The sequence below is a fragment of the Gopherus flavomarginatus genome, chromosome 4, assembly GCF_025201925.1.
Source record: "Gopherus flavomarginatus isolate rGopFla2 chromosome 4, rGopFla2.mat.asm, whole genome shotgun sequence".
NCBI lineage: Eukaryota > Metazoa > Chordata > Testudines > Testudinidae > Gopherus > Gopherus flavomarginatus.
The window spans coordinates 77,188,587-77,216,340 of record NC_066620.1 but is presented as its reverse complement, the minus strand read 5'-3'; the positions used below and the strand labels follow the sequence as shown (position 1 = coordinate 77,216,340).

The 27,754-nt window shown below is 43.7% G+C and overlaps 1 protein-coding gene across 1 annotated transcript; it reads left to right on the top strand.

Moving 5' to 3' along the window:
- Positions 1-13,313: 13,313 nt before the first annotated feature.
- On the top strand, positions 13,314-18,041 carry PIGM (phosphatidylinositol glycan anchor biosynthesis class M). The gene has a single exon (XM_050950433.1). It carries the CDS (start codon positions 13,732-13,734, stop codon positions 15,022-15,024), a length of 1,293 nt encoding a protein of 430 aa, XP_050806390.1. The 5' UTR covers positions 13,314-13,731; the 3' UTR covers positions 15,025-18,041.
- Positions 18,042-27,754: the final 9,713 nt, after the last annotated feature.

The window sequence follows — 27,754 nt, the reverse complement described above, 5'->3', positions numbered from 1 at the left end:
TTGGGCCCCCACCAGTTTCTTCTTCTTCCGTTTGGTAATAAAGGTTACTACTACCTCATAAGGCAGCAGCACAGAAAGAATTACCCCCCACCACCACCACATACACACACTATGGATTCCTAGCCCTGATCCCTCAAAAATGAAGCCATCTGCCCCATATCCCAAACAACCCTCTCCCCTCCCCAGGACCTCTTCCTGTGCATCCAAATCCTCCTCACTTCCTCCCTGCTGGCTAATTGGCCACTCTTTAACATGTTCACTCCCAAATCTCCACTCCCTAGAATCCTTCTCCTGAGTGAACACAGGCTAAACCTGGCAGCGATGAGGTTGAGTACCTCTGTTAGGCCTTGTCTTCACTGAAAGAGAAAAAAAAAAGGGCGGGTGGTGTGCTCTTAACTCAAGTTAGCTAACTCAAGGTAAAATCTTAGTGGAGATAAGGCAGGTAGTTGTCATATGAGGTAGCTGGTTGAATTAAAGTCTAGGGTGCTCCATAATTTTTGGCTAGGTTTTCACTGCCAATAAGGTGATGTGTTTTTTTAAACAGCAAGATAATAACAGTTATCTTTCTGTAAACTTAGTGGAGATAAGAAGCAGTTAGTTTTTACTATGATGTAGCTAGGTGAGGTCAGCACTATCCCTCCCTCCTGGATTTGACCTTGCCTTCTGTAATAGAAACACAGCAACACAGAAGTAACCATTCTGCCAGGTAGAGTCAGCAGCAACAAGGGATGGGTTCAATATCTAGGGGTCCCTCTTAGCAATACAGAATACAATTGTATTGAGTCCCCACCCAGTAATCTGGGAAAATTTATCACCCTTGGACACCTGGAAGAGGCAATACTTTCCCACTTGCAAGCACTGAATCTATGTATAAACAAAATAAGTTTTATTAAGAGGGAAAGGGAACCAAGCATTTACTTGGGAAAACAAAACAACCACATTCAAAAGCACACGACCATAAGCAAACTTGAACTCACTGTACATTGGTCAGTGTCCTTTGCTGCACTTTCCCACCTTGTCGGAAAGTCTGATGAAAAAAATGCTCCTTTAACACAACACTCCCCTTTCCCTCTGCTGCACCCCAATCAAAGTTGTCTCTCCTTGGTTAGTGAAGACCCAGAGATCAGAGATCATGGGGTCAACCGCTCACCCCAAGAGGCATCAGGCAATGCTTCTGCTGCAACTGGCTCACATTTGCCACTGTTCCTCTGCTGCCACTCTCTGCTTCTCTGCCACTGCTGGCTGCTGCTGCCCCCAGAACATCACATTCTGAGGTTCTGCCCCTTAACCCAGCTCTTGGCTTCAGCAGGTAGTGAAGAACCACACAGCGGGGGCAGTCTCTGTGCTGTCTTTCACTGTCCCCATACCAGGTCTAAAGCTAAGCTCCTAGACCTGCTCAGCAGTGATGTCAGCTCTAGGAATCATCAACTGGAAACAAGGACTCTCAATTTAATCTCATCATCTCTCTCAGTAAACAGACGAGAGAAACAGGGATAATGGCATCTGGGACTCCCCAGGCAGAATCCACACCCACTCTCATCTTCACTGAGATTGGCATCCCCACCCCCTGCTTAGCAAGTGGGGTTCAGTTTAGAGTAACCTTCTTAATCAGGGTGTGCTAAGCACAGTTCTGCCCAGCACTCGTACAGTAAGGATAACATTTCATTATCCCACATTCAAATGCTAGCGTAGATTTGTAACCCAAACTAGAAAAAAAAATCATTTTGCCAAAGAAGCTCCATCTGCTGCATACCTAGGCAGAATAGGCATATTTATTCAAACATGGTCTGCTCCTAAAGTCTTTTTCTCCAGCTCATTACTCAATGTCAGGGGAGAGCTCCTTCAGACCCTGTTTACACATATATTTAATAAAATAAACCTTACTAAAACATGACGCTTCACAAACCACACTTCTCCCTCTGGCAAGAGGAGGCGAGAACACACATGACAGATGTTTAGTCAAGATTTTACAGTGAGATAAATAACATGCATTAGGTCTCATTGTAAAATCCTTCTGAAGACAAGGTAGGCTGTAGTCTTCACACAAAAGTTAGCTTTTAACCAGACCTGCTAACTTTTGTGTGAAAACTACAACCTACCTGGTCAAACAAGTGACAGAAATTGTTTTCCTGTTAGAAGTCTGAATAGACAGCTTTTTTTACCATGGGGTGTAAATAAGTGTATAGATTTACCCAACAGTATTTTCACAGAAAAAGCTCTAGGCAATAATGACCACCTTACATTTATATTAGTGCATTTCTTCTAGGAAGATATCTTAAGTGCTTTATTAACTAGTGTTGTTAACTACACTGTATCAGCAGCAAAGAATCCTGTGGCACCTTATAGACTAACAGACGTTTTGGAGCATGAGCTTTCGTGGGTGGTTTCGTTCACTCTGGCAGAGAAGTAGGAAGTGATCACCTTTGCCATACCTTTAACTCTGACCCCAAACCCAAAATACTTCTTTCACCAGTAATATGAGAAGCTGGCCACAAGACCATTTTGAATAAGATACATCAGTATGTACAAATTAGTTTTATCAGCCACCTCCTAAACACCCCTTTATGGCTTAGAGTAGCTCTGCAGCACTTTGACTCACTTCTCTTTCTCCCAGGGGCCTCCAATTACTCACCTAGTCCATAGTATTTTAGAACATTCTCCTTCTGGAGGAGGATTCAGTTTATTTATTCCATACACATTAATACTTCACACCAGCTTCACTCCACTGGCTCCACAGTTCAAAGAGGTCTCTTTCCTTAAAGCAAGAGACCTCCTCAGCCCTGCTTCCCAGAGCTGAGTTCAGGGATATCTCTTGTTCTTCTTTCAGTAAGGAGTCTCCAGCCTTCCTTCCCAGAGCTGAAGCACCCAAACAGTACTATTATCCCCTACAAGAGCCAGTCTTGCTCCCTACAGATGCTTCTCAAGCTAGCCATGGCTTCTCAGGCTTCTTTTCAACCTAGCAGACCAAGTCCTCCTAGCTATATGCATACCATCCTCCCATATGAGTGCATTGCCTGCCAAAGACCAATCCAGGAGACTTGCTTTCTTTCCCTTATATCTCCAGGCCTCACCTGAGTTAATCACATTACCTCATTTATTATTACCCACCAGGGAAGTGAACAAATCTTGTGGACTGAGGCACCTTTTCCCCTTAAAGGGGCCAGCCACCCTGTGACACTATTCTGTTCTACATAGGTTCTTGCACCACACTCATTGTAGTTTCTCAGTGCCTTCCAAAAATGTATTATGCCATGTGACTACACATCTGTCACATGTTTATTTTCTCATCCGCTCCCCAGCAGCAGAAGTGTGTAGAGTGGAGTGTCCTATTCTGGTTTTAGAGATTCTTTGGTTGGTTGGTTGGTTTGGGTTTTGTATTTTTTTATATGTTTGGTGTGTTTTGTTGATTTTAAATATATATATTGATCTGTGTCTATGTTACAGAAGGCAATGCCAAAGAAAGGCACCTTGCTCTTGGAGTGGAAGGTGGTGGGTTCTGATGGTCCTTAGCTTCTGGGGCAGTTCATTCTACAATCCTGCACAGTCGAGTATTACCCTTACTGCAGGGAGTTTAGTTATCGGTCATGGTCTTCATCCTGGAGATTCTGGCAATTTTTAAAATATCCTAGGCCCAGGCCATGCAGCGCCCTGAAGATAAAAACCAAGATCTTGAATTTAATTCAAATTTATATAGAAATTTAGAGTGGAGGAAGACAGCCTGAAATGCAAGTCCAACCTACCATATACCATTTCCCATCAAACTACATATACTATATTACTTTCAAGAAACAACTGTTATAATTACTTTCCCAAAACTCGATTATCAGTTGACAAATATATTAAATGACAGTATTTTCCACTTAATAGTATCCCTCATTTAGATTCCAATATTAACATAACAAATAATACATGAAAACCATTCCATTGGTCAGAATTGAAGTTGTGGTATGATGAAAAGTGCATTTCTTTAATACTTGCTAAGAATAATGTGTTTATAATAAACCTTACACTGGCCACAGATTGTTCTTCAGCATTCACTTCCTTGCTTTTAAGTGATTATGTTTTGTAAATGCTGCCACTTCTTGCTTCTCCCTACATAATATTTCAAACATTCAACCTTTTCTGTCTGTCCAGGCTACGAAGGTTCTTGTTCAGGCCCCCCATGATCTTCACCCCGACTACTGTAATCTCCTTTCTGGTCTTGATGCCAACCACATTTCCCCTTGTGATGCTTTAGTTTGAAGAAAGCTGTCAAAATCTGAAAAGCCACCACCAACTCTCTCCTCAAAACTCCACTCTTCCATAACGCACACACTAAACAGCAACCTGATAACACCCAGACGGGCGGTGAATTGTGATTACTGCTCCTGACTGGCTAAGAATTGGGCACATTTTCTATAATTGTTGTTACTGCATCTCCTCCATCCCTGACTCTGTGATTTTGTCATTCTCCTGTTATGCCTTGTCTTTTAGATTGTGAACTCATTTTCTATATATCTGTATAGTGCCTTGAACAATAAGGCCTCAACCTGGTTGGTCTCCAGGAGGCTACCACAATATAAGTGTTAAATAACAATAGTAGCATAGCTGGGTTTTGAAACAATTTTTCTTTGTCTTTGTACACTACCTCACTGAAATGCTTCTACCTCTAGGGGAGATGGTAGCAACCAACACAGCATGAAGATATGAAGAGGGAAAATTTTGATGAGGAGGTGAGGGCAAAAAACTCTTACACTCTTATTGTGAAAATACAATTGAATCTTTAATGTACATACAGAGTAGACAGGATCTCCGCTTTTAAGACCTCATCTGAAAGGCACAGACTTTACAAAGCAAGGACCTGAAAGATAAAGGAAAATATCTGTGGAATGCATAAATATTTCTATTCAGTTTATATTTTATCTGCCACTGTGGCTGAAACCACATTCTTCTTTACAATTTATTTGTCCTTTCATGTGCAATGAAGTCAACCAACGTCAGTCTTAATGGGTCTCTTAGTTTTATCTCCTGACATTTTATAAAAATGGCTCCTGGTAGCTTGTATAAATAAAACAGTGTTTTACAGAAACAACAGATTCATGGTTTTAATAAAACTACCTTCCTGCTCTAAATCATTATATATCATGATCAATCAGGTTTAGCATGCATGTACCACTCCTGAAGCAAACTGCTTCAAAGGAAAAATCTTAATTATTTTGAAGTGCTTCAAGCTTTCTTTCAGGATGTTAAATTATTGATAAGTCAAATCAATGGCTTCTTTAGCTCAGAAAATGTCATTTGATCACACTGGTACAGAACAATAGCTGAAGCAGACTCACTATTTTATTTACCTCATTTCTCTTTTGAATGAAATTATCTACCCTTTCTTTTTTCAGGATCCAGTTAAACACTCACAAATGAAATCAAGCCCAGTGCTCCTGTTTCAGTCCAGGTGTGACATCATTTGGTGTAATGAGGAGGGTGGGACTGACCCGGGGAATTGTACATGGGAGACAGCCCAAACCAAGGGAGAAGAGAGCCTAGGGTTAGATAGTTCAGAACCAAATGTCAGAATGTTCAGAATGTAGAGTCTTGAAGGTAGAGAGATCTTAGCAAAGCTGGGCTGAGAGCTTCAGAGAGGAGGTGCCCCTTAAGGAAGGAGTGATGAGCAGTAGATTCACATCAGACTGGTGGAAGGCAGCTAAGGGGGGTTGCCTACAGACTTCCCCAGGTTAGAGATACATGACTGGAGAGTGCTGCGAGCAACAGACGGAGATGCCTGCTGGTTTACTGAGATGGAGAGCTGAAACCAGATGGCCAGAGAGGGCTAAGGCTTGGAGACTGATGAAGAGGTATGCCTGCTGATCTGTGTTGGGGAGAGCTAGAATGAGACCTGAGGATTAAACAGGGTGGAGACAAACACCCTGTCTGGGGTGAAGTGTGTTAAGTCTGCTGCCACCACTGATAATAAGAAACGTAGGGTAGTGGTGGTTGGAGACTCTCTGCTGAGGGGGATGGAGACACCCATCTGTCGCCCTGACCGTTCATCCCGGGAGGTATGCTGCCTGCCAGGGGCCCGTATCTGAGATGTTACAGAGGCATTGTCGAGGATTATCTGGCCTTCTGACTACTACCTCATGCTACTCATCCATGTGGGCACAAATGATACTGTGAGGTGTGACACTGAGCAGATCAAGAGTGACTACAGGGCTCTGGGAGTACGGGTTAAGGTGTTTGGAGTGCAGGTGGTATTCTCTTCGATTCTTCCTGTCGAAGGTAGGGGCCCGGGCAGAGACAGATGCATCGTGAAGGTGAATGCCTGGCTGCGAAGATGGTGTCGCCAGGAGGGCTTTGGCTTCCTCGACCACGGGATGCTATTCGAAGAAGGACTGCTAGGCACAGATGGCGTTCACCTTTCGAGGAGGGGAAAGGCCTTATTTGTGCACAGACTGGCTAACCTAGTAAGGAGGGCTTTAAACTAGGTTCGATGGGGACAGGTGAGCAAACCCCACAGGTAAGTGGGGAACAAGACCTGGGAGATGGGTTGGAAACAGGAGGGAGCACAGGCTATAATGGCAGAGAGAAAGGAGGGTCAGGGCAAAGCTGAGAGGCAAGATCAAACCAGTATCTTAGATGCCTATATACAAATGCAAGAAGTATGGGTAATAAGCAGGAAGAACTGGAAGTGCTAATAAATAAATACAACTATGACATTGTTGGCATTACTGAAACTTGGTGGGATAATACACATGACTGGAATGTTGGTGTGGATGGGTATAGTTTGCTCAGGAAGGACAGACAGGGGAAAAAGGGAGGAGGTGTTGCCTTATATATTAAAAATGTACACACTTGGACTGAGGTGGAGATGGACATAGGAGATGGAAGTGTTGAGAGTCTCTGGGTTAGGCTAAAAAGGGTAAAAAGGGGTGATGTCGTGCTGGGAGTCTACTACAGGCCACCTAATCAGGTGGAAGAGGTGGATGAGGCTTTTTTCAAACAACTAACATAATCATCCAAAGCCCAAGATTTGGTGGTGATGGGGGACTTCAACTATCCAGATATATGTTGGGAAAATAACACCGCGGGGCACAGACTATCCAATAAGTTCCTGGACTGCATTGCAGACAACTTTTTATTTCAGAAAGTTGAAAAAGCTACTAGGGGGGAAGCTGTTCTAGACTTGATTTTAACAAATAGGGAGGAACTTGTTGAGAATTTGAAAGTAGAAGGAAGCTTGGGTGAAAGTGATCATGAAATCATAGAGTTTGCAATTCTAAGGAAGGGTAGAAGGGAGTACAGCAAAATAGAGACAATGGATTTCAGGAAGGCGGATTTTGGTAAGCTCAGAGAGCTGATAGGTAAGGTCCCATGGGAATCAAGACTGAGGGGAAAAACAACTGAGGAGAGTTGGCAGTTTTTCAAAGGGACGCTATTAAAGGCCCAAAAGCAAGCTATTCTGATGGTTAGGAAAGATAGAAAATGTGGCAAAAGACCACCTAGGCTTAACCACGAGATCTTGCATGACCTACAAAATAAAAAGGCATCATATAAAAAATGGAAAGTAGGTCAGATTACAAAGGATGAATATAGGCCAATAACACAGGAATGCAGAGGCAAGATTAGAAAGGCAAAGGCACAAAATGAGCTCAAACTAGCTATGGGAATAAAGGGAAACAAGAAGACTTTTTATCAATACATTAGAAGCAAGAGGAAGACCAAGGACAGGGTAGGCCCACTGCTCAGTAAAGAGGAGGAAACAGTAACGGGAGACTTGGAAATGGCAGAGATGCTTAATGACTTCTTTGTTTTGGTTTCACTGAGAAGTCTGAAGGAATGTCTAATATAGTGAATGCTTACGGGAAGAGGGTAGGTTTAGAAGATAAAATAAGAAAAGAGCAAGTAAAAAATCACTTAGAAAAGTTAGATGCCTGCAAGTCACCAGGGCCTGATGAAATGCATCCTAGAATACTCAAGGAGTTAATAGAGGAGGTATCTGAGCCTCTAGCTATTATCTTTGGGAAATCATGGGAGACGGGGGAGATTCCAGAAGACTGGAAGGGGGCAAATATAGTGCCCATCTATAAAAAGGGAAATAAAAACAACCCAGGAAACTACAGACCAGTTAGTTTAACTTCTGTGCCAGGGAAGATAATGGAGCAGGTAATTAAAGAAATCATCTGCAAACACTTGGAAGGTGGTAAGGTGATAGGGAATAGCCAGCATGGATTTGTAAAGAACAAATCGTGTCAAACTAATCTGATAGCATTCTTTGATAGGATAACGAACCTTGTGGATAAGGGAGAAGCAGTGGATGTGATATACCTAGACTTTAGTAAGGCATTTGATACGGTCTCGCATGATATTCTTATAGATAAACTAGGAAAGTACAATTTAGATGGGGCTACTATAAGATGGATGCATAACTGGCTGGATAACCATACTCAGAGAGTAGTTATTAATGACTCCCAATCCTGCTGGAAAGGTATAACAAGTGGGGTTCCGCAGGGGTCTGTTTTGGGACTGGCTCTGTTCAATATCTTCATCAACGATTTAGATGTTGGCATAGAAAGTACGCTTATTAAATTTGCAGATGATACCAAACTGGGAGGGATTGCAACTGCTTTGGAGGACAGGGTCAAAATTCAAAATGATCTGGACAAATTGGAGAAATGGTCTGAGGTAAACGGGATGAAGTTCAATAAAGATAAAGGCAAAGTGCTCCACTTAGGAAGGAACAATCAGTTTCACACATACAGAATGGGAAGAGACTGTCTAGGAAGGAGTATGGCAGAAAGAGATCTAGGGGTCATAGTAGACCACAAGCTTAATATGAGTCAACAGTGTGATGCTGTTGCAAAAAAAGCAAACGTGATTCTGGGATGCATTAACAGGTGTGTTGTAAACAAGACATGAGAAGTCATTCTTCCGCTTTACTCTGCGCTGGTTAGGCCTCAACTGGAGTATTGTGTCCAGTTCTGGGCACCGCATTTCAAGAAAGATGTGGAGAAATTGGAGAGGGTCCAGAGAAGAGCAACAAGAATGATTAAAGGTCTTGAGAACATGACCTATGAAGGAAGGCTGAAACAGTTGGGTTTGTTTAGTTTGGAAAAGAGAAGACTGAGAGAGGACATGATAGCAGTTTTCAGGTATCTAAAAAGGTATCATCAGGAGGAAGGAGAAAACTTGTTCACCTTAGCCTCCAATGATAGAACAAGAAGCAATGGGCTTAAACTGCACCAAGGGAGATTTAGGTTGGACATTAGGAAAAAGTTCCTAACTGTCAGGGTAGTTAAACACTGGAATAGATTGCCTAGGGAAGTTGTGGAATCTCCATCTCTGGAGATATTTAAGAGTAGGTTAGATAAATGTCTATTAGGGATGGTCTAGACAGTATTTGGTCCTGCCATGAGGGCAGGGGACTGGACTCGATGACCTCTCGAGGTCCCTTCCAGTCCTAGAGTCTATGAGTCTATAAGATGTGCTGGAGCTGTACTGGAAAGTGGAGGCATGGTGAGAGACATGGGAGCTGTACTTGGAGTATTGTGATTTGAAAGAGTGAATATATAGTTTGGACTATGCTGGGGGATTCTGGTTTACAGGTGTGGGACTCTTTTTGTAATAACTTAACCCTACAAAGGGCTATTTATGCTTGGCAACCTTGAATAGTGTTACTGGAGGTCTACAGAAGAATGGAGAAATTGAGGCAGACACACTGATCATGCTATAACCTGACTCAGGAGGAGGGCTGTCTTTTCATACAGGCCTGATTGAAACATTTAGATTGGCATAGCTACATCATTCAGGGGTATGAAAAATCCACACCTGTGAGCAGTGGCATGTTATCGTCTAGGCAGACAAGGCCTAGGTCTAGGGTGGCAAATTTGAAGAGGCGGCAAATTTATGGGCAGGTCTTCACTACCCACCGAATCGGTGGGTAGTGATCAATCTATCAGGGATCGGTTTATCGTGTCTCATCTAGACACGATAAATCGATCCCTGAACACACTCCCCATCGACGCTGGAACTCCAGCTCACGAGAGGCGGAAACAGAGTCGACGGGGGAGCAGCAGCGGTCGACTCACCACCATCCTCAGGGCCAGGTAAGTCGACCTAAGATATGCCGACTTCAGCTATGCTATTTGCGTAGCTGAAGTTGAGTATCTTAGGTCAACCCCACCCCCCTAGTGTAGTAGCAGCTCACCTTCACCTCCACCTCCTCTGCGAGCGCGCTGCCGCATCCTGCTTCTCCCCCTCCTTCCCAGCGCTTGCACTGCGAAACAGCTGTTTCACAGGGCAGGGAAGGAGGGGGGAGGAGGCAGAATGTTGCACCCTGGGGGAAGAGGCGGGACTGGGGTGGGGATTTGGGAAAGGGATCCAATAGAGGAAGGGAGAGGGCAGAGCTGCGGCGGGGACTTTGGGGAAAGGGTTGGAATGGGGTCAGGGAAAGGGTGGGGTCGGGGCAGGGCCAGGGGACAGCAATTATTTCAGGGCCTAGGGGCAGCAAAATCATTAATCCATCACTGCCTGTGAGTGCCATAGCTAAGCCAACCTGACTCCTGCTGTAGATGTGGCTAGGTCGATGGAAATATGTTTCCGATGACCTAGTTATTGTAGCTCAGGGAGGTGGAGTCCGTGCAGCAATGTAAAAGACCCCTTCCATAGCCATAGGCTGCATCTACACCAGGCAATGCAGCCATGCCACTATAGCCCCTGGAGTGAAGACAAGCTGACAGTCATACCATTCTTGTTCCCTTTGAATCAATGGGAGTTTTGCCTCAGCATGGATAATAGAACCTGGTCAAAGCTAGACTTCATGGCACTGTGAATTAGCAAAGGCTTTTTTTTTTAATCCAATATCATTAAATTATTGATCTTAGTCTTGTAAACTATAGATCTTAGTGTATATTCACGCTTTCAAATCCCAAACTCTATTTGAAATCTACTCTGGCAGGAAAGAATCAGATTTGTCACTATAAGATATTTCCTCAAAGGAGTGGTGTCATAAATATAAAGGGAAGGGTAACAACCTTCCTGTATACAGTACTATAAAATCCCTCCTGGACAAAGGCACCAAATCCTCTTACCTGTAAAGGGTTAAGAAGCTCAAGTACCAGGCTGGCACCTGACCCAAAGGATCAATAAAGGGGACAAGATACTATCAAATCGGGGCGAAGGGGGGGAAAGAAGCCTTTTGTTCTGTCTGTTCCGTGCAGCTTTGGCTGGAGCAAGATCAAAGAAGGCAAGCAATCCAACTCCTATTGAGTTAGTAAGTAATAATAAGGAAATGCGTTAGCTTACTTTTATTTTGGCTTGTGATTTTCCTTGTCTAGAGGGAAGTTTTGTCTAGAGGGAGGTTATTCCTGGTTTTCTTTTTGTAACTTTAAAGTTTTGCCCAGAGGGAAAACCTCTGTGTTTGGAATCTGGTTTCCTGTGAGATTATCTTCCATTCTAATCTTACAGAGATACTCCTTTCACCAGTTTTCTTTAATTAAAATTCTTCTTTTAAGAACCTGATTGATTTTTCATTGTTTTAAGATCCAAAGGTTTGAGTCTGTGTTCACCTGTACCAACTGGTGAGGATATATAGTCAAGCCTCCCTAGGAAAGTGAGATTGTTCTCAAGCCGGCCCAGGAAAAGGGGTGTAGAGGTTTGGGGGGATATTTGGGAGAAGGTAGGGCTCCAAGTGGCCCTCCCTAAATGTTTGTTTAAATCACTTGGTGGTGGCAGCATTACCTAATCCAAGGTACAAGGAAGGATCTGTGCCTTGTGGAGTTTTTAACCTAAGATGGTAGAAATAAGATTAGGGGGGTTTTCATGCAGGTCCCTAAATCTGTACCCTAGAGTTCAGAGTGGGGAGGGAACCCTGACAAGTGGAAATGATAACCTGTGTTCCATTAAAAGGAGGCAAGGAAGAGTTGTGCAAAATCCTAGAGGAAGGGAGAGACATGGCAAGAATAGTGTCATAATAGGGTAACATCCTGCCTGAAATGTACAGTAACTGACAAATAGACATGGGGATATATTATTTAGATAAGTGGCTGTCTTGAACCCAACAAGGGTAAGATATTAAAACATTTTTGGTGCCCCATGTCAATTATTATGTAGACCTAGAAGGATCTGAAGCTACAAATTTTGGTGCAGATGGCAGTTATTAATCCCACAATTTGTGGTTTAGTGAGCACATTTTGAGCCCACCAAGGGAGGCCACATATGTTGTGTAGAAAAAGGGATGTTAACAAATCCTTTGTTTACTGTTGTAATATTACACAGTTAATGTGATCTGGACTTCTGTGTTAAGTTTTTGCTGGCTTATTCCCATTAGAACAGCCACCATTAAAATTGTTGTTTGTTATTAAAGACAGAAAAAGAAGAAAGCTCCAGGTATTAGAGAAGTTAGCTTTTTAACAATGGCCTCTTTGCACCTATCTCACACACTCCCTGTTGCAGCCCCTCAAATCCCTACATGGTGGCTAGGAGGGTTCCACTCATCAGGCAGCTCCTCTCTGTGTGATACAATGAGAAAGGGATACGGGGGATAAAATCCCAAACATGGACAGAGCCCTGTCCTTGGTGTAGCTCTCAACCTGACAAAGCCTAAATGTGCCACACAATGTGTGACGGAGACCCAAAGAAGGAGAAACCACCAAAAATATTCATACAGGAAACATAATACTGTGAAATTCATTCCCTCAGTGTAAATATCTCGCACTGTAGCGGAACTTCCATGATACTTCATATCTGATGTACCTAAATTTCAGCCAACAGCATGGGTTCCCAATAGTCCCTTATTTTTTCATCTCTGTACAATAAGATCAGAAGTTGCAGAGTGCTGCAAAAAGTAGCAAGGAATACCCCCGGGGGTGAGTATTGCTTATTGTTATTAATAATAATCAATAATAATATTGGGAGGAGGTGCTAAGAAAACAGTCCCTTGTTTTTTAAATACACTGTTGGCAACGCAGACCTGCCTGTGTCACAGCCACCTGAGAGCGTCTGACACTTGTGTTACTCTGGGGTGAGGGTAGGGAGCAGTGATGGTGACACTGCAGCAGCTGTGTCCAGGGCTGAGGGGCATCTTCTCCCCCCAACGCCCGGGAACTCTGTCCTTTGGGGGCGGGGGGCCCGGAGATTTCCTCACACACGTGGACGCTGCTGAAGCCAAACCACCTGCAGCAGCAGAGGACCCTCGATAGGTCGGGCCCCGCCCCGGGCAGGGCACTGAAGGCAGCGGTGTCAGGGTTTTCAATGCGTATGCGCCCTCCCTGGCGGCACTAGCCTCCCCTGCCACTGGTGGAGGGGCGGGGTTTTCTGGTGCCCCGCCCACTAACGCGGAAGCAGTGGCGGTTTGGGCTCTTTCCACGCGGCGAGAGCGCGGGGCAGCTCGGGAACCTCTTTCCTGCCCGGCCGGGCCAGGTACCGACCCTGCCTCGCGCTCAGGGGGCGCGCGCGGCCTCACTCACAGCCTGGGGGGAGGAGACCCGCGTGCGGCTCCGCAGGGCCCGGCCGCCGCCGGCTCTCAGCGCCGGGCCGGAACGCGCGTCCCGGGCCCTGCCTCCACCCTGGTCAGCCCCAGCCCGCCCCCGCCGGCAGCGGCCCACGAGTACCCGGGGAGGGCGGAAAGGCCGAGGTTAGCTCCGCACTGGGCAGAGCCTGGGCAGAGGGTACGTCCGGTTCCGGCCTCTGGAGTTGCACTGTGACACACACACCCCCCCAGTGCCATCGCACCGGACTCACACCCCCTCCCACGGCCCGATGCCGTCGCACCAGGCTCTCAGGGATCAAGTGGCCAGGGCCTTGCTGAGGAGGGATGTGCTGATCGGCGCGGCTGTCGTCCTCAGACTCGCTCTCGTCTTGTACGGAGTCTATCAAGACAGGACCATGCTGGTGAAATATACAGACATTGACTATCACGTGTTCACAGATGCCGCCAGATTCGTAACAGAGGGGAGCTCCCCATACCGAAGAGCGACCTACCGCTACACCGCTCTGCTGAGCTGGATCTTAACTCCAAACATCTACCTTACTCCTCTTTATGGAAAGCTGCTTTTCATTACTGGTGATCTAATAGCTGCATACCTCATATACCAAATCTTGCTGCTCAGAGAAGTGGACACCAGCAAAGCCTTCGGGTATTGTGCTTTCTGGCTTCTTAATCCTCTACCAATAGCTGTGTCCAGCAGAGGAAATGCAGAGTCTCTTGTAGCAGTACTTGTGCTTGCCACCATGTATTACATAGAAAAAGGAAACATAGTGAAATCTGCTATATTCTTTGGCTTTTCAGTGCATATGAAAATTTACCCAGTGACTTATGCCCTGCCAGTAGCCCTTCATCTGCAGAATAATGGATGCTGGGGAAAAGGGAAAACAGATACTGTCTGTTTAAAAAAATCAAAGTTTTCTCTTGTGGACCACTTCTGGCAGCTTATTTTAAGGCTGCTGAACCGTGATGTATTGTTTTTTGTGGTGGTTAGTGGATTTACATTTGCAGCCCTGAGCCTTTCATTTTATTATCTGTATGGCTGGGATTTTTTGGAACATACCTACCTCTACCATTTGACCAGGAGGGATATCCGTCATAATTTCTCCCCCTATTTCTACATGCTGTATTTGACTGCAGAGAGTGAATGGAGTTTTGCCCTAGGACTCTCAGCTTTCCTGCCACAGCTGGTGCTTCTTCTAGTTGTGTCTTTAGCCTATTACAAAGACCTTGTCTTTTGTTGTTTCCTACATACTGCTATTTTTGTAAGTTTTAACAAAGTGTGCACATCCCAATATTTTCTTTGGTACCTCTGCCTCTTGCCCCTTATAATGCCTGTTGTGAGAATGTCCTGGCAGCGAGGTGTTTTGCTTCTCCTTCTGTGGTTTCTTGGACAGACAATGTGGCTGGCACCTGCATATTTTCTGGAATTTAAAGGAAAAAATACCTTTTTACTTATATGGCTGGCTGGCTTGCTTTTCCTTTTCATTAATTGCTTCATCCTTGTTCAGATTATTTCTCACTATCAAAAAGGATCACAAGTAGCCAAGAAACTCAAACGTCAGTAATGTGCACATCGGGATGTGTGCTAAATCCTACAAGTAGTCCCATTGACTTTAATGAGATTGCTCAAATGAGCAGGACTTGGCCTAATATCAGTAATGCAATTGTAGGTACACAGTACTAAAACACATTCTCTATAAATAGCCTTTTCCAGTGTCGTGATTTTGGAGTGGGAGAGTAGGATTAAGTGTTTGGGGACTTCACCACCACCACCATAGCTGAGAGAGGGCTGGTCTCAGTTTTGAGTAAACTCAGTATTGGGTAGAACTCATAAGGTTGCAGAGGAGGGGTATTATAGCTCTGCTGATATCTTGTCATAATTTTTTTTTAAGTGTTTTGTTAGGTTGATGGAGAACAAAATAAAACTTAAAGTGATCAGTTACCAAATGGTTATATTTTTGTCTGTATTTTATGGGTACACAATCCTGGTGTTTTGTACTTTGATTTTTTTTAACAGAACAGAAATGCTTATACCACTCACAATTACTTTTTTCTTTTGCCATTTTATTCACTCTTTTTAGCACTAACAGTTACAACATGTCCATTGCAAAGAATAAGCACTAGAACAGGAAAATTCCAGACATCAAATCATTTATCATGGACTATATTAGTGGCCTGCAGCTAACAGGATGGATTGTCCTCCTTTCTCACTCACCCTCAATCAATGATATGTTAACCAGCTTAGCAAAATGCATAATTTTTTTCAGCAGTCAAGTTAAGTATTAGTTATATAAGAACGGCCATACTGGGTCAGACCATCTAGCCCAGTATCCTGTCTTCCAACAGTTGCCGCCCCAGAGGGAATGAACAGAGCAGGTAATCATCAAGTGATCCAGCCCCTTTTGCCCATTCCCAGCTTCTGACAAACAGGGTAGGGACACCCTCCATGCCCATCCTGGCAAATAGCCATTGGTGGATCTTTCCTCCATTAACTTATCTAGTTCTTTTTTAAACCTTGTTGTAGTCTTGGCCTTCACAACATCCTCTGTCAAGGAGTTCCACAGGTTGACTGCATTCTGTGAAAAAATATTTCCTTTTGTTTGTTTTAAACCTCCTGCCTATTAATTTCATTAGGTGATCCCTAGTTCTTGTGTTATGAGAGAGTAAATAGCACTTCCTTATTTACTTTCTCCACACAAGTCATGATTTTATAGACCTCTATCGTATCCCTCCTTAGTTGTCTCTTTTCGAAGCTGAAAAGTTCCAATCTTATTAATCTCTCCTCATACAGAAGCTGTTTGCTTCCCCTAAAGTTTTGTTGCCCTTTTCTGAACCTTTTCCAATTCCAATACATCTTTTTTGAGATGGGGCGACCAGATCTGCACACAGTATTCAATGTTGGCATACCACAGATTTACATAGAGGCAGTATGATATTTTTGGTCTTCTTAATGCCTTTCTTAATGATTCCCAACATTCTGTTTGCTTTTATTGACTGCTGCTGCCCATTGAGTGGATGTTTTCAGAGAACTATCCACAGTGACTCCAAGATCTCTTTCTTGAGTGGTAATGGCTAATTTAGACCCCATCATTTTATAAGGATAGTTGGGGTTATGTTTTCTAATGTGCATTACTTAGCATTTATCAGCACTGAATTTCATCTGCCATTTTGTTGCCCAGTCACTCAGTGGGGCAGAGTGATACACCACCTTTCCAAGTGGAAAAAATTGAAGGCTTCATGCTTTTTATTCTCTCTGAGCACGGTTGGCTTTTCTCCACAGCTCACTTCATTGTTCTCTCCTGACCTCCCAATGTGTCTGCTCTTTTAAAGAGTGGCTTCAAGAAGGCAGCAGAGGGGAACAGATTATATCATGAGCTCAGACCAGGGAAGAAGTTTTTGGTAGGATGGAGTAAGTCCCATTCTGGGTCTCCATTATCTTATACATCTAGTTTCAGAAAATTCTTTTTTAGCACAGCATTCCCTAAAACCATATAAAATAGCTTTCTCCAATGCAATATTTACCTCAGAATTGAGTAGTTTCCAAAGGGTAAGATTTAACCACGTTTAATACTGTGCAGAATTTGTAGTTTGGTTTTGTCTTTCGATTAGGGTGTATGTGACAAATCTGGCTTTCTGTTTTTGCCATTAGTTTTATTAATGAGCATAAACTGCATAATCATTCAAGAAATTAACATTATACTATTGTTCATGGGGGTCCAGATTGCAATACCCTTGCTCACACTGAGTAATCTCTGATTCCACAAGTAGTCCCATTGACTTCAGGGGCACTATTCATGTGTAATGTATTAGTCAACATAGGTCACTGTATCAATCTGGCCCTTACTGAAAAATTTACCTTCTTGTTGATCGTGCTGTGTTCTGCAAGAGCAGATACAGTCTTTGTGGCACTCTGCCATAGTATTTGTACACTGTGCCCCTAAGCCTTCCCTTTTGTTTTATAATTACATTTTTTCATTTTAAAAAAGCCTTCAGAATAAAGCATTAAACCCCAGTTCTTCAAGCTTTTCTACACAAAAACCCTTACTGTACTCAGAGCCCTTTTGCAATTCATTAGGGCTCCATGAAGGCACTGAAGTTAACAGCTTGGAGGATTGAGGCCAGAGCTTCTACTAAGAACACTCCAGATTAGTAAAACTAAAAGAGGTTTATGTCAAATTTGCTCTTCACCATTTATGATGTTTACTTTTCTGGAATTTCTGGTGGAGCATGAAAACATTACATTTCACTTTTTTCCTGGTTAGTTTCACTTTGTTTCTCATGCGCAAGAACTGCAAGGCTTTCCTCTCAGGGCATGCTGGGAACTGCAGCTGCCAGGAAACCTCTAGCTCCCTCCCTTTGACAGTGTCTTATTTGTGCGATCTGGGCTCTGCTGGATCCAGCAGCCCATCGTGGTAGCCAGAAGCACTGCAGCCCATTTCTGTTGGGGAAAGGAAATTCTGTGTGCACAACATTAATTTCTGCAAAATTCTGCATTGCGCAGTGGTGCAAAATTCCCCCAGGAGTAAGGCCTGAGTTGCAAAAATATAAGTGATTTGTTTTTTAATAAACTGCTTTGATGAGATTTGCTTGAAAATGAACTCTTTTGTTACCATTAAGTTCTTTAAAACTCTATTTATAAGAAAGAAATTGCAATGTGTGTATACATATACATCCCCTCTGTCCTCCCACCCCCAACATAAACATTCATCAGGTTGTGCAGTAACACTAATGTCCTTTGCATTGAAATTAAACACAATAAAACTCCAAGAAATACAGCATGAAAGGAAAGGGATTAACTGAAGCGGATGAACTGTAATCTACCCTCTCTGGCCAATCCAAACCATAAAAATGTATACAAGGACTTCAGATAATGGGCTGTTCCCACAGGTTCTCCTTTCAGGTGTCATTTAAAAAGTTTAAAGGTTTTTTTTATCCTTCCTCTTAGGCAAATCCTTCCAAAACAAAACCACCTACAACTCCCCTGCCACTTCCTCAAAAAATAAAATTAGCAACTGCCTGAATTTGATGTGTGACAGTTGTTATGGATGTTAAAAGTAACAAGTGTCAAAATGTAGTTACAGAAAGTTATAACCTTTAAGCACAAACATGAAAAAAAGAAATGGAAAGGTTTGTTTCTCAGTAATTCAATACAACTTCTATTAAAAATAAATGAAAAAGACTATGTTGGAGGAAGGCTATTTCTCAAATACAGACTGCCACCATGCAAGATAAAATATTTACTTCTTTACTGTAGATGAGATATGAGAGTTAGGACTGGAGTACGATGTAATAGGGCTGAGAGCGCAGGTATGTGCTCTCCTCTGAAATACCTAGGGTTAGGGCTGGTCACAGGAACCTGGAGTAGAAAAAGCAACCTGTAAAATCTTTTTATAATATATATATATAAAATTAACAGTTTGGGTTGAATTTGACTTGAGTGTCCATTTGAGGATTACATTCCCTCACCTCTCCTCCCATTAGTATATAATGTGGTATAGAGCTCTAGGGTAAAGTAATCTGCTCCCACTGAGCAGAGAGAAGTCAGTGAGGTTGCTCTGGTGTACACGGAACGTAACATGGCCAAATGCGTTTCTTTTCAAGTTCATACTAGACATGGTACCTCACAGAATTCAAAGGACCACTGATGTCAGGTTTTCTAGAAGTTTCTTTCCACATTCTGATTCCATCCATTGTCATCTGTGTCTTGGGGCAGGGTTGCACGATATTTGCTATTCCCCCTCATACCTTTTCTAGAGAATACAGCAGTGTGCACTTTGCTGGTGTTGATATTAGAGGAAGAGCAGTCCTACAGCGTTTGAACCCAGTGCAACTACAGAGAAAACTGTGTCAAAAATTGTTTCATGAAAATGTGTATTTTTTTTTAAGTGAGTCACACAATACCAGCCTTTGGTAATGCTTTGAAAAAGTCATGTACCAGGAAAATCTATTTAAAAACATGTTTTAAAGCTAGATTCACAGATACCAATTTAATCTGATGTGACTTTCTCCTGTTTTTAAAAATTGATGTTTCACGATTAAAGCTTGTTACCAAACTGTATATGGGATTTAGAGATAATCCAATGACTCATCAAAAGCTGGATGAGGGAAAATAAACAGAGAGAAGAATATCAGAGGTATATGAGAGCTTTAGGTATTGCAAATCCCTTCTGATACATAAGGAAAACTATATTCACTGATAAAACCATTAGATCAAAATAACTGTAGCTAAGCACAGAACAAATAATTAGTGAGCAAGTCATCATGACTATTCATAATACCCTTAAGCTTTACCATGCAAGTTTCCTATGAACATTTGTTGCTTCTGTTGGGATTCAGACTCAGCCTGCCTAATTATTGTGTATGCATTTTCTTGCTGGTAGCTAAGAACTACATTAAGAATCTGAATGCTGGACTTTATTTTCTGCCACGGGTAGCAAAACTTTTAATTCTAATTAATGTAAATCAACTGTGTTAGTGCACAGACACACAAGGCCTGACTGTCCTCTTGTTTACACAAGTTTTACGCTGACTTCAGTACAGCTACTTCTGAATGTACACTGGTGCAAGTGACAAGGAGGGGAAAAAAATAGTCAGGGCCATAATATCTATTAACTTAGCCTATACTCCTAGGGTTCTACGTTTGCTTCAGTAAAGCTTTCTAGGCAGGTGACTAAGTTTTAGCACTTACATTCATTTGACATTAGACTTATAAATGGCATTAGTAAAACATCTGAAATACAAGAGTGAATGCTGTATGAAATGTAACATGACAGCACTAGAGTAAAAACCCTGCATGATAATTGTGCCCTAGTCTTATTTCATAACTGCAATGCCAGTGACACTAGAACAGTATTTGTTCATATAGTAGATAAGGTGGTAAATATGCAGTCAAATGTGATCTCATCAGTATTCTTTTTCAAAGAAAACATTGTATCATGAAGCTTTTGTGTTTAATAATAGAGGCAAAACGTCACCATGTTTCCTGAGGTATTGTAGGATAAGCATAACCTGATTTATCATCTTCAGTGTTTTTTAAATTCAGTGTCTTCAATTAAAAAAAAAATCTCTTATGTGCTCTTGTCCTATTAAAGAGCTCTTCTTTTTTTTCTTTTAACTGAGAAATTCTCTCTCTTTATGTAAAACACCTTTTGAGGGCTGAATAAATGCATAATAAATGCAGAGACACTCCTTGTAAAAGGAGTTAATCCTTACTATTTCTCTATATAAATCAGTCATGAAGACAGCCTCAAGGGTTGATACATCACTGCTAACTTTATAGTCTATCACTAGCATAAATTTAAGATAAACCATTTATTCTGTTTGAAGTCCATACCCTCATGCATCTCATTTTTCTTTGTATTTATTTTTATGCGCTGTTTACCCATATTTTGATACTTACCTCACATAATTTCTGAGCACCTTCCACATACATGCACAGGCAAACAACCCACATTTTAAAAAGTGACTAAGCAGTTCTGGAGGCTTGTGTTGGGAAACCTGAAGAAACACCATTTTAATGGAGTACTGACTAGCTGCCCTCTGAAAATCCAGACATGCTTTAAGGTATCTCAGGTTGAGCGCTGTAATGGGGCATCCACACTGCACAAGACTGGAAGGGGTTAAGATAGCCAGGTTGGCCAATTAACTGCCCAGGCTGTACCTGGAGAAGGAGATAGGGAGCAGAGAATTGATTAGACACAAGGCTCAGCTGGACAGGAACTGGAGGGGCCTGGATAAAGCTCAGGAGCTGAGACCAGCAAGGGGTTGTAGGGCACTAGGATGTCATTACTAGGAGTGGAGAAGTTGGCAAACATGGAGAGCCAGGAAGGTAGGAGAAAACTCAGGAAGGATAACAGCAAGAAACAGGAGTGTAGCCTTTCGCTGTTATTTAGAAGGGCAATGAGCTGGAACCCAGAGAAGAGGGTGGGCCTGGGTTCCCTTACCAGCCCCTGGGAATGTGGCACAGATTAGGGAAAGGACAGGGGATTGCCTAGGACAATTTGTTCTGGAAAGATTTTGTAACCCCTTCCATTCCCCAGAGGGAACCATATAGTGACCTGACCAGCAGGCCAAGTCATGAAGGGGGAATACCCTGAGTCAGAGGATGAGAGAGAGAGTGCCAGAGGAGGGAGAAATGCCTGGCCAGAGCTAATTCCCAGAGCAACTAGGAGGAGGTGCCACTTATGGTAAGTGCACCTTGTGACAAGCACCCTAAAAGCACAGTCATTCTTGAAAATTTGGGCCATACCCAAATATTTACACAAACACAGAGCAAAAGAATATGCAGGGAAAACAATGAGGCTGCAATTTTAAGCTCTAAAGAGTCAAGAAAATCCAATGTTTGAATGCACAAACATAATGCAGGCTCCTGGTGCTTATGCATTACAGTAGTTTTCACTGATGATTATTTCCATAGAAACAATGCCTCTATCAATGAACAAGTTGGGCGCAAAACTATACGTGAAGAAAGAGTGTAATATTTTAAAATTAGTAAGAGTAGTGAAGTTGAAAGCTATGGTTACTAATTGCTGCCAACTAACACTTTAAATCACTTTTCTTTAAGGGAATTAATCCATGAAAATAAGAATAAGTACTTGTACATGTGTGTAAGTTATTTTCAGCTGCCCTTTGTACTGCACACCAACCAACCTACACAACGAGGACCAAATTTTGCTTTAAACTAACTCTGCTTTTGGAGTCAATCCAGATTTCCACTATTCTAATTTAACAGAATTTGAGTCAGGAGGAGGCCCTAATTCATTTGCTATGCACCATGCTTCACTCAGTGCAGGATGTCTGATCTGTGGGTTGTCTATAGCTCCATCATAATAGTATTCAACTGCTCAAATTTTAATGAGCTCATCTTTACAGCATCCCATGAGGACATGGATTAGTATTAGCCTCATTTTACAGAATTGAAGCATGCAGAGATTAAGTGTCTTGTCCAAGGTGACACGCAGGAAACCTGTAGCAGAGGCAGTAATATAAGAACCAGATCTCTTGAGTCCCAATCTAATGCCTTAACCATATGATAATTCTATCCAGCATGCACATGATTGAGGCAGGCGTTCTTGCAAAAGTAGTATGTGATGTTGTTACTAGAGCTCATATCAAATATTATTGTAATGCATGTCTATGAGCAGGCAGAGTTGAGACTGCATGGGGAGTCTTAACTTAAGTATTTCCTCACTTTTGCAACCTTAATATTTTCTTCAGATAAAGTTTGATATGAAAAAGTGTGGTACCTTGCTCACTTACACAGAAACCACCAGAACTCCAAAAGTGGCACCAGTACTGCATACTATATGCTGTGAGTGTTTCATACCCTGCCTGGGAAGAGATCTAGCAGTTTCCACTGCTTCATGTGGAATATGTGATGAAGCAGGCAAGGGTTTCTATGGAAGAGAGTTCTCAATATGGGAGTGCCCTCTCCCCCGCAAAAAAGCTGAAGCAGTTGAGGGAAAAGAACTAGACAGTAATTTTTAAACCAGATATCTAGATTCAAAAAGATGGTTTTTTTGTCCTCGGAATCAGCTGAAATGATGTTATGCTCTATGAAAGTGACATTTGGGGGATTCCATGTTTGTTGTGTCTCAATAATTCTGTAGCAAAATGTTCCCCGTTTACAAGCAAAAAAGTGTTTTTACAGCAACTGCCAGACTAGCAAAGGTGACCTGGATTCATCCTCACATAGCATGCAGGTTCTACAAACACTATACTCTCAATGACAAGTGTTTATTTCTGTCACTGGGTATACACAGGTGCAGCTGATTGGGCCTGGTAAGGAGATAAGTCCCCATCACCACCTACAGAAGAAAATCAAACCCCAATTAGTGACATGCTGAACACCTGTGTGGTTCATCCTGACCAGAGGGGGTAAAGCTAGAGGATGAGCTGTTAGTCATCTAGGCCTCTTAAACAGGCTGAGGGAGCTCACTAGGTGTGTGAGAGAGTAGAGGTAGGAATTTCCTGCAGGAGGGTGCCCTCTAAGGGTGGTGGGGTGGGGGCGAGTTCTGGAATAGGGCTGGTGAGAGCACTTCAGTGGGGCTAGAGAGGGGTAAAAGACTTATTAGTTTACTTGGATATTCAGCTAGCCTCTTTAAGACAGATATGGATTTTGGACTCTTATGAGACTTGGCTGGAGGACTAGCTCACTCAAGACTCTAGAGGGTGAGTGATGTGCAAAAACTGGTGTCCTTATTTCTGGCAGCGTTGCTTCCTGATGCAGGGGTGTGCGCACACAGTGAGTATGCTACAAAACAGGCCTGTAATGGGAATGTATAGTGTTCCTGGTGATGCACAAAGTGGAATAGGCTCTAGCTCACAGTCTGAGCTGTACTGGTTCTGTGGGCTAAGAGAAGAAAAACAACTTTTTTGTTATTTAAGGTAAGCACGTGTTAATTGAGAAGTTGCTGTTTTCACAGTTACTCTTCAAAGTGGATCAGCACTATGGGGCCAATATGCTCCCATCCCAAGATGGTGTAGGGGAGCACTAATTCAAAACCTCTGATCTAACAGTTTACTTATTATCCATTCACTATCCCTCCTGGAGATCTGAACCCCCTAACAGGTGTGACTTAGCCAGGAAACAATTTCAGAAAATGTAGTGGAAAACAAGGGATCTATTAGAATCTGAGTCTCAGACCCCTGTGCTGTGAAACCTAGTAGCTGGTTGCATGGAGGGACTTTTTGTTCATGCTAGTTTGCAGCACCTACAGTTCAGATGGACCAATGAGTTTCTACTGGTCCTTAAGGCCCAAAGTGTTCTTTGTGCCCTCTTGGAGGGGAATCTGAATGTGCAGGGCAGTTTTTCTGCCTGATGCAAAACTTAAGCTTGACTTTGCTGTGGACCTTCTTGGGGAGGAGCAGGTCATGAAATATAGCTCCCTATCACTGCTCCTAATCTCACCCATGCAGATTAGCATCAAACAGGATGCGGAGGTGAGACATAATAGCAATTTTTTCCTTCTTTGACTAAAACCCCTTCCAGATTTCAAAGCATTTTGGCTTCCCTCTGCACCACTCACTGGAGTCCTAGAGAATATAAAGTTTCATGTAATGTCACCTTAATTAAAAGGTATCTTGAATAGTTGCACCATGTGAATAATGTGACCTGGATCAGTTACTCGTAGCAACTTATAGGATAGCATAGAGGCCTTTATTGCTGTAATAGTTGAAGTGATTGAAAAGCAGGACATTACCACTGTAAACAAATGGAGAGAGTTGAAATGATTCTTAATGAGAGGAGAGCTTCTTTTGAGCTCCCTGTGCCTCTGAGGGTATGGCTACACTTACATTTGTGCAGCGCTGGGAGTTACAGCTGTGTTCGTACAGCTGTGTAGGGCCAGCGCTGCAGTGTGGCCACACTGACAGCTACCAGCGCTGCAGTGTGGCCACATTTGCAGCGCTGTTGGGAGTGGTGCATTGTGGGCAGCTATCCCACAGAGCACCTCGTCCCATTTTGGCGCTGTGGGTTGTGGGAAGGGGATGGAAGGGTGCGGGTCTTTCCGCTTCCTGTTCCAACGCCCCGTGGTGCTTTGCTACACATTCCAAGCAGTTTGGCGCCGTTGTGAGTCTGCAGCGCGATTTCTGTTACAAATAGAGCCCGAGCTGCTGAGGACCTTGCTGATGAATGTTGCCAGCACATCACGTTTGGCAGTGGAGCTATTTCTTCAGCTCCAAAGTGACAGTGAGGAGTCAGATGATGATATTGATTCGCCTGACGCGCAAGACACTAAATTGCTTGTGGCAGTAACGGACATGCTCAGCACCGTGGAACGCCGCCTTTGGGCTCGGGAAACGAGCACTGAGTGGTGGGATCACATCGTCCTGCAAGCCTGGGATGACGAGCAGTGGCTGCAGAACTTTCGGATGAGAAAAGCCACTTTCATGGGACTGTGTGCTGAGCTCACCCCTACCCTGCGGCGCAGGGACATGAGATTGAGAGCTGCCCTGCCAGTGGAGAAGCGCGTGGCTATTGCAGTCTGGAAGCTGGCAACTCCAGACAGCTACCGATTGGTGGCGAACCAGTTTGGAGTGGGAAAGTTGACCGTTGGAATAGTGTTGATGCAAGTTTGCATGGCCATTAATCGCACCCTGCTAAGAAGAACCGTGACTCTGGGGAACGTACAGGACATTGTGGATGGCTTTGCACAAATGGGTTTCCCTAACTGTGGAGGGGCAATAGATGGGACACATATTCCTATTCTGGCACCACCCCACCTGGCATCCGAGTACATTAATCGCAAGGGGTATTTCTCTGTGGTTCTCAAAGCGCTTGTGGATCACCATGGGTGTTTCACTGACATTTACTCAGGATGGCCTGGAAAGGTGCATGATGCACGCATCTTTCGGAACAGTGCCCTGTTCAGGAAGTTGCTGGCCGGGACTTTTTTCCCAGACCGCAAGATCACAGTAGGGGATGTCGAAATGCCCATTGTGATCCTTGGAGACCCCGCTTACCCCTTAATGCCATTGCTCATGAAACCGTATACAGGGAAGCTTGACAGGAGCAAGGACCAGTTCAACTACAGGCTGAGCTGGTGCAGAATGACTGTGGAGTGTGCTTTTGGCCGTTTAAAGGGTTGCTGGAGGTGTCTCTACAGGAAGCTAGATTTGGGGGAAAGCAACATCTCCGCTGTTATATCCGCGTGCTGTACCCTCCATAATATTTGTGAAGGGAAGGGTGAAACATTCAGTGAGGAATGGACCTCCGAGGTTCGACGCCTAGAGGCTGAATTTGCACAGCCAGAGAGCAGGGCTACTAGAGAGGCCCAGCAAAGGGCTTCAAGGATTAGGGATGCCTTAAGGGAGCAATTTGAGGCTGAAAGCCAACAGTAATGTTTGGTGCCTTTGCTGTGCCCGTTTTTCCCTTGGGGTACAGTATTTCTCACTTTCTGCAATAACAAAAAATGTTTTAAAAGCCAAGAAATCATTTATTCAAAATACAGTACATAAAAGGGCAGGGGGGTAGGGGGGTGGACTGTACATTCAGAGGTTTGAATATGTCCTGCTTGGATTGCTGTTCAATGCCTGCTGCACTTCAGGATTAATATGCTGCATCGTGATGGGGGTTGAGTGCATAGGATAAGGGTTGTAGTTCTCAGGGCTGGTAGGTGAACGTACAGGTGTTGGGGGCAGCTGGTGGTGGTAAGAACCAGGCTGCTGGAGAAAGGTGTTTTTTGCAAACACTGGGGAACAAGGGAGAGAGCTTTGGGAGGGATGGGGGTTACCATGGTACTGATCTGCCTGCATGGCTACGAGAAACTGCATGCAGTCCGTTTGGCGAGCCAGGAGGCTTATCAGCTGCTTTGTGCTTTTCTTGGTAGCCAATTCCTTTCTCCTGCTTTATGTTTGCCTCCACTCATGCATTTTCTCTCTCCAGTCCTGCAGCCTCTTACTGTCTCTGGCATACTGATTCATAACTGCTTTGATCAAATCTTCTTTTGATTTCCTAGGATTTTTCCTCAAGTTCTGTAGTCTTCGCGCAGGCGGTGATAGGGCTGGAGGATTCAAGGACACTTAAAATAACAGAAATAGAAACATTTAATACAGAGGCTACATTGTTTATTATCACAGTGAAGGAGTTTGTAGACTATTTGTAGCATCATTTACACATACCAAACATAGCACAGAGAGGCCACGGCAGTGAAGGCATGGCGAGTAATGGGGTGAGTGTTTCTGCCGCGACTTCACCTGGGAAGGGGAACTGCCTCAGGGCTTACTGGGGTTTCTGTGCATTGGGGAAAGCAGAGAACAGCTACTTGGGGACCTGCACTGAACACTATCCCTACATTTTCAACAGGATTTTCTACTGCCAGATATATCACTGCTGCGTGTTACCTGGGAAGAGGGGGAGGGTCTTCTACAGCAATGTGGATTCTGCCCTGGTCTCTATGCAGCTTGCCTGTGTGCAACAATGGTCCCCCCACCCCTCGCGGTACAGTGGCGCGGACGAGTTAGCCTGACCAGGACAAGGACCACGGTGGCTCTCCCTATAAACTTGCGCAAGCACATTGCCCACGCTCTGGCTGCAACTTTTGAAGAGATTACCGAGGCCGATTACAGAGACGTGATAGACCAAATCAATGGGCTATTCCACATTTAGGCATGCAGGCAGGCAGTCATAACCCCCACCCTCCTCTCACAAAACATTTCCATCCTAAAAATAAAATCTGCTTACTGGGAACCCGCTCCTCTGCTTTTTCTTCACCAACAAGTTCCAGCTGCTGTGACTGGCTAGCCTCCTCCTGGCTTGAGAAGAGCTCCTGGCTGCATGCCTCCTGGGACTCCGGG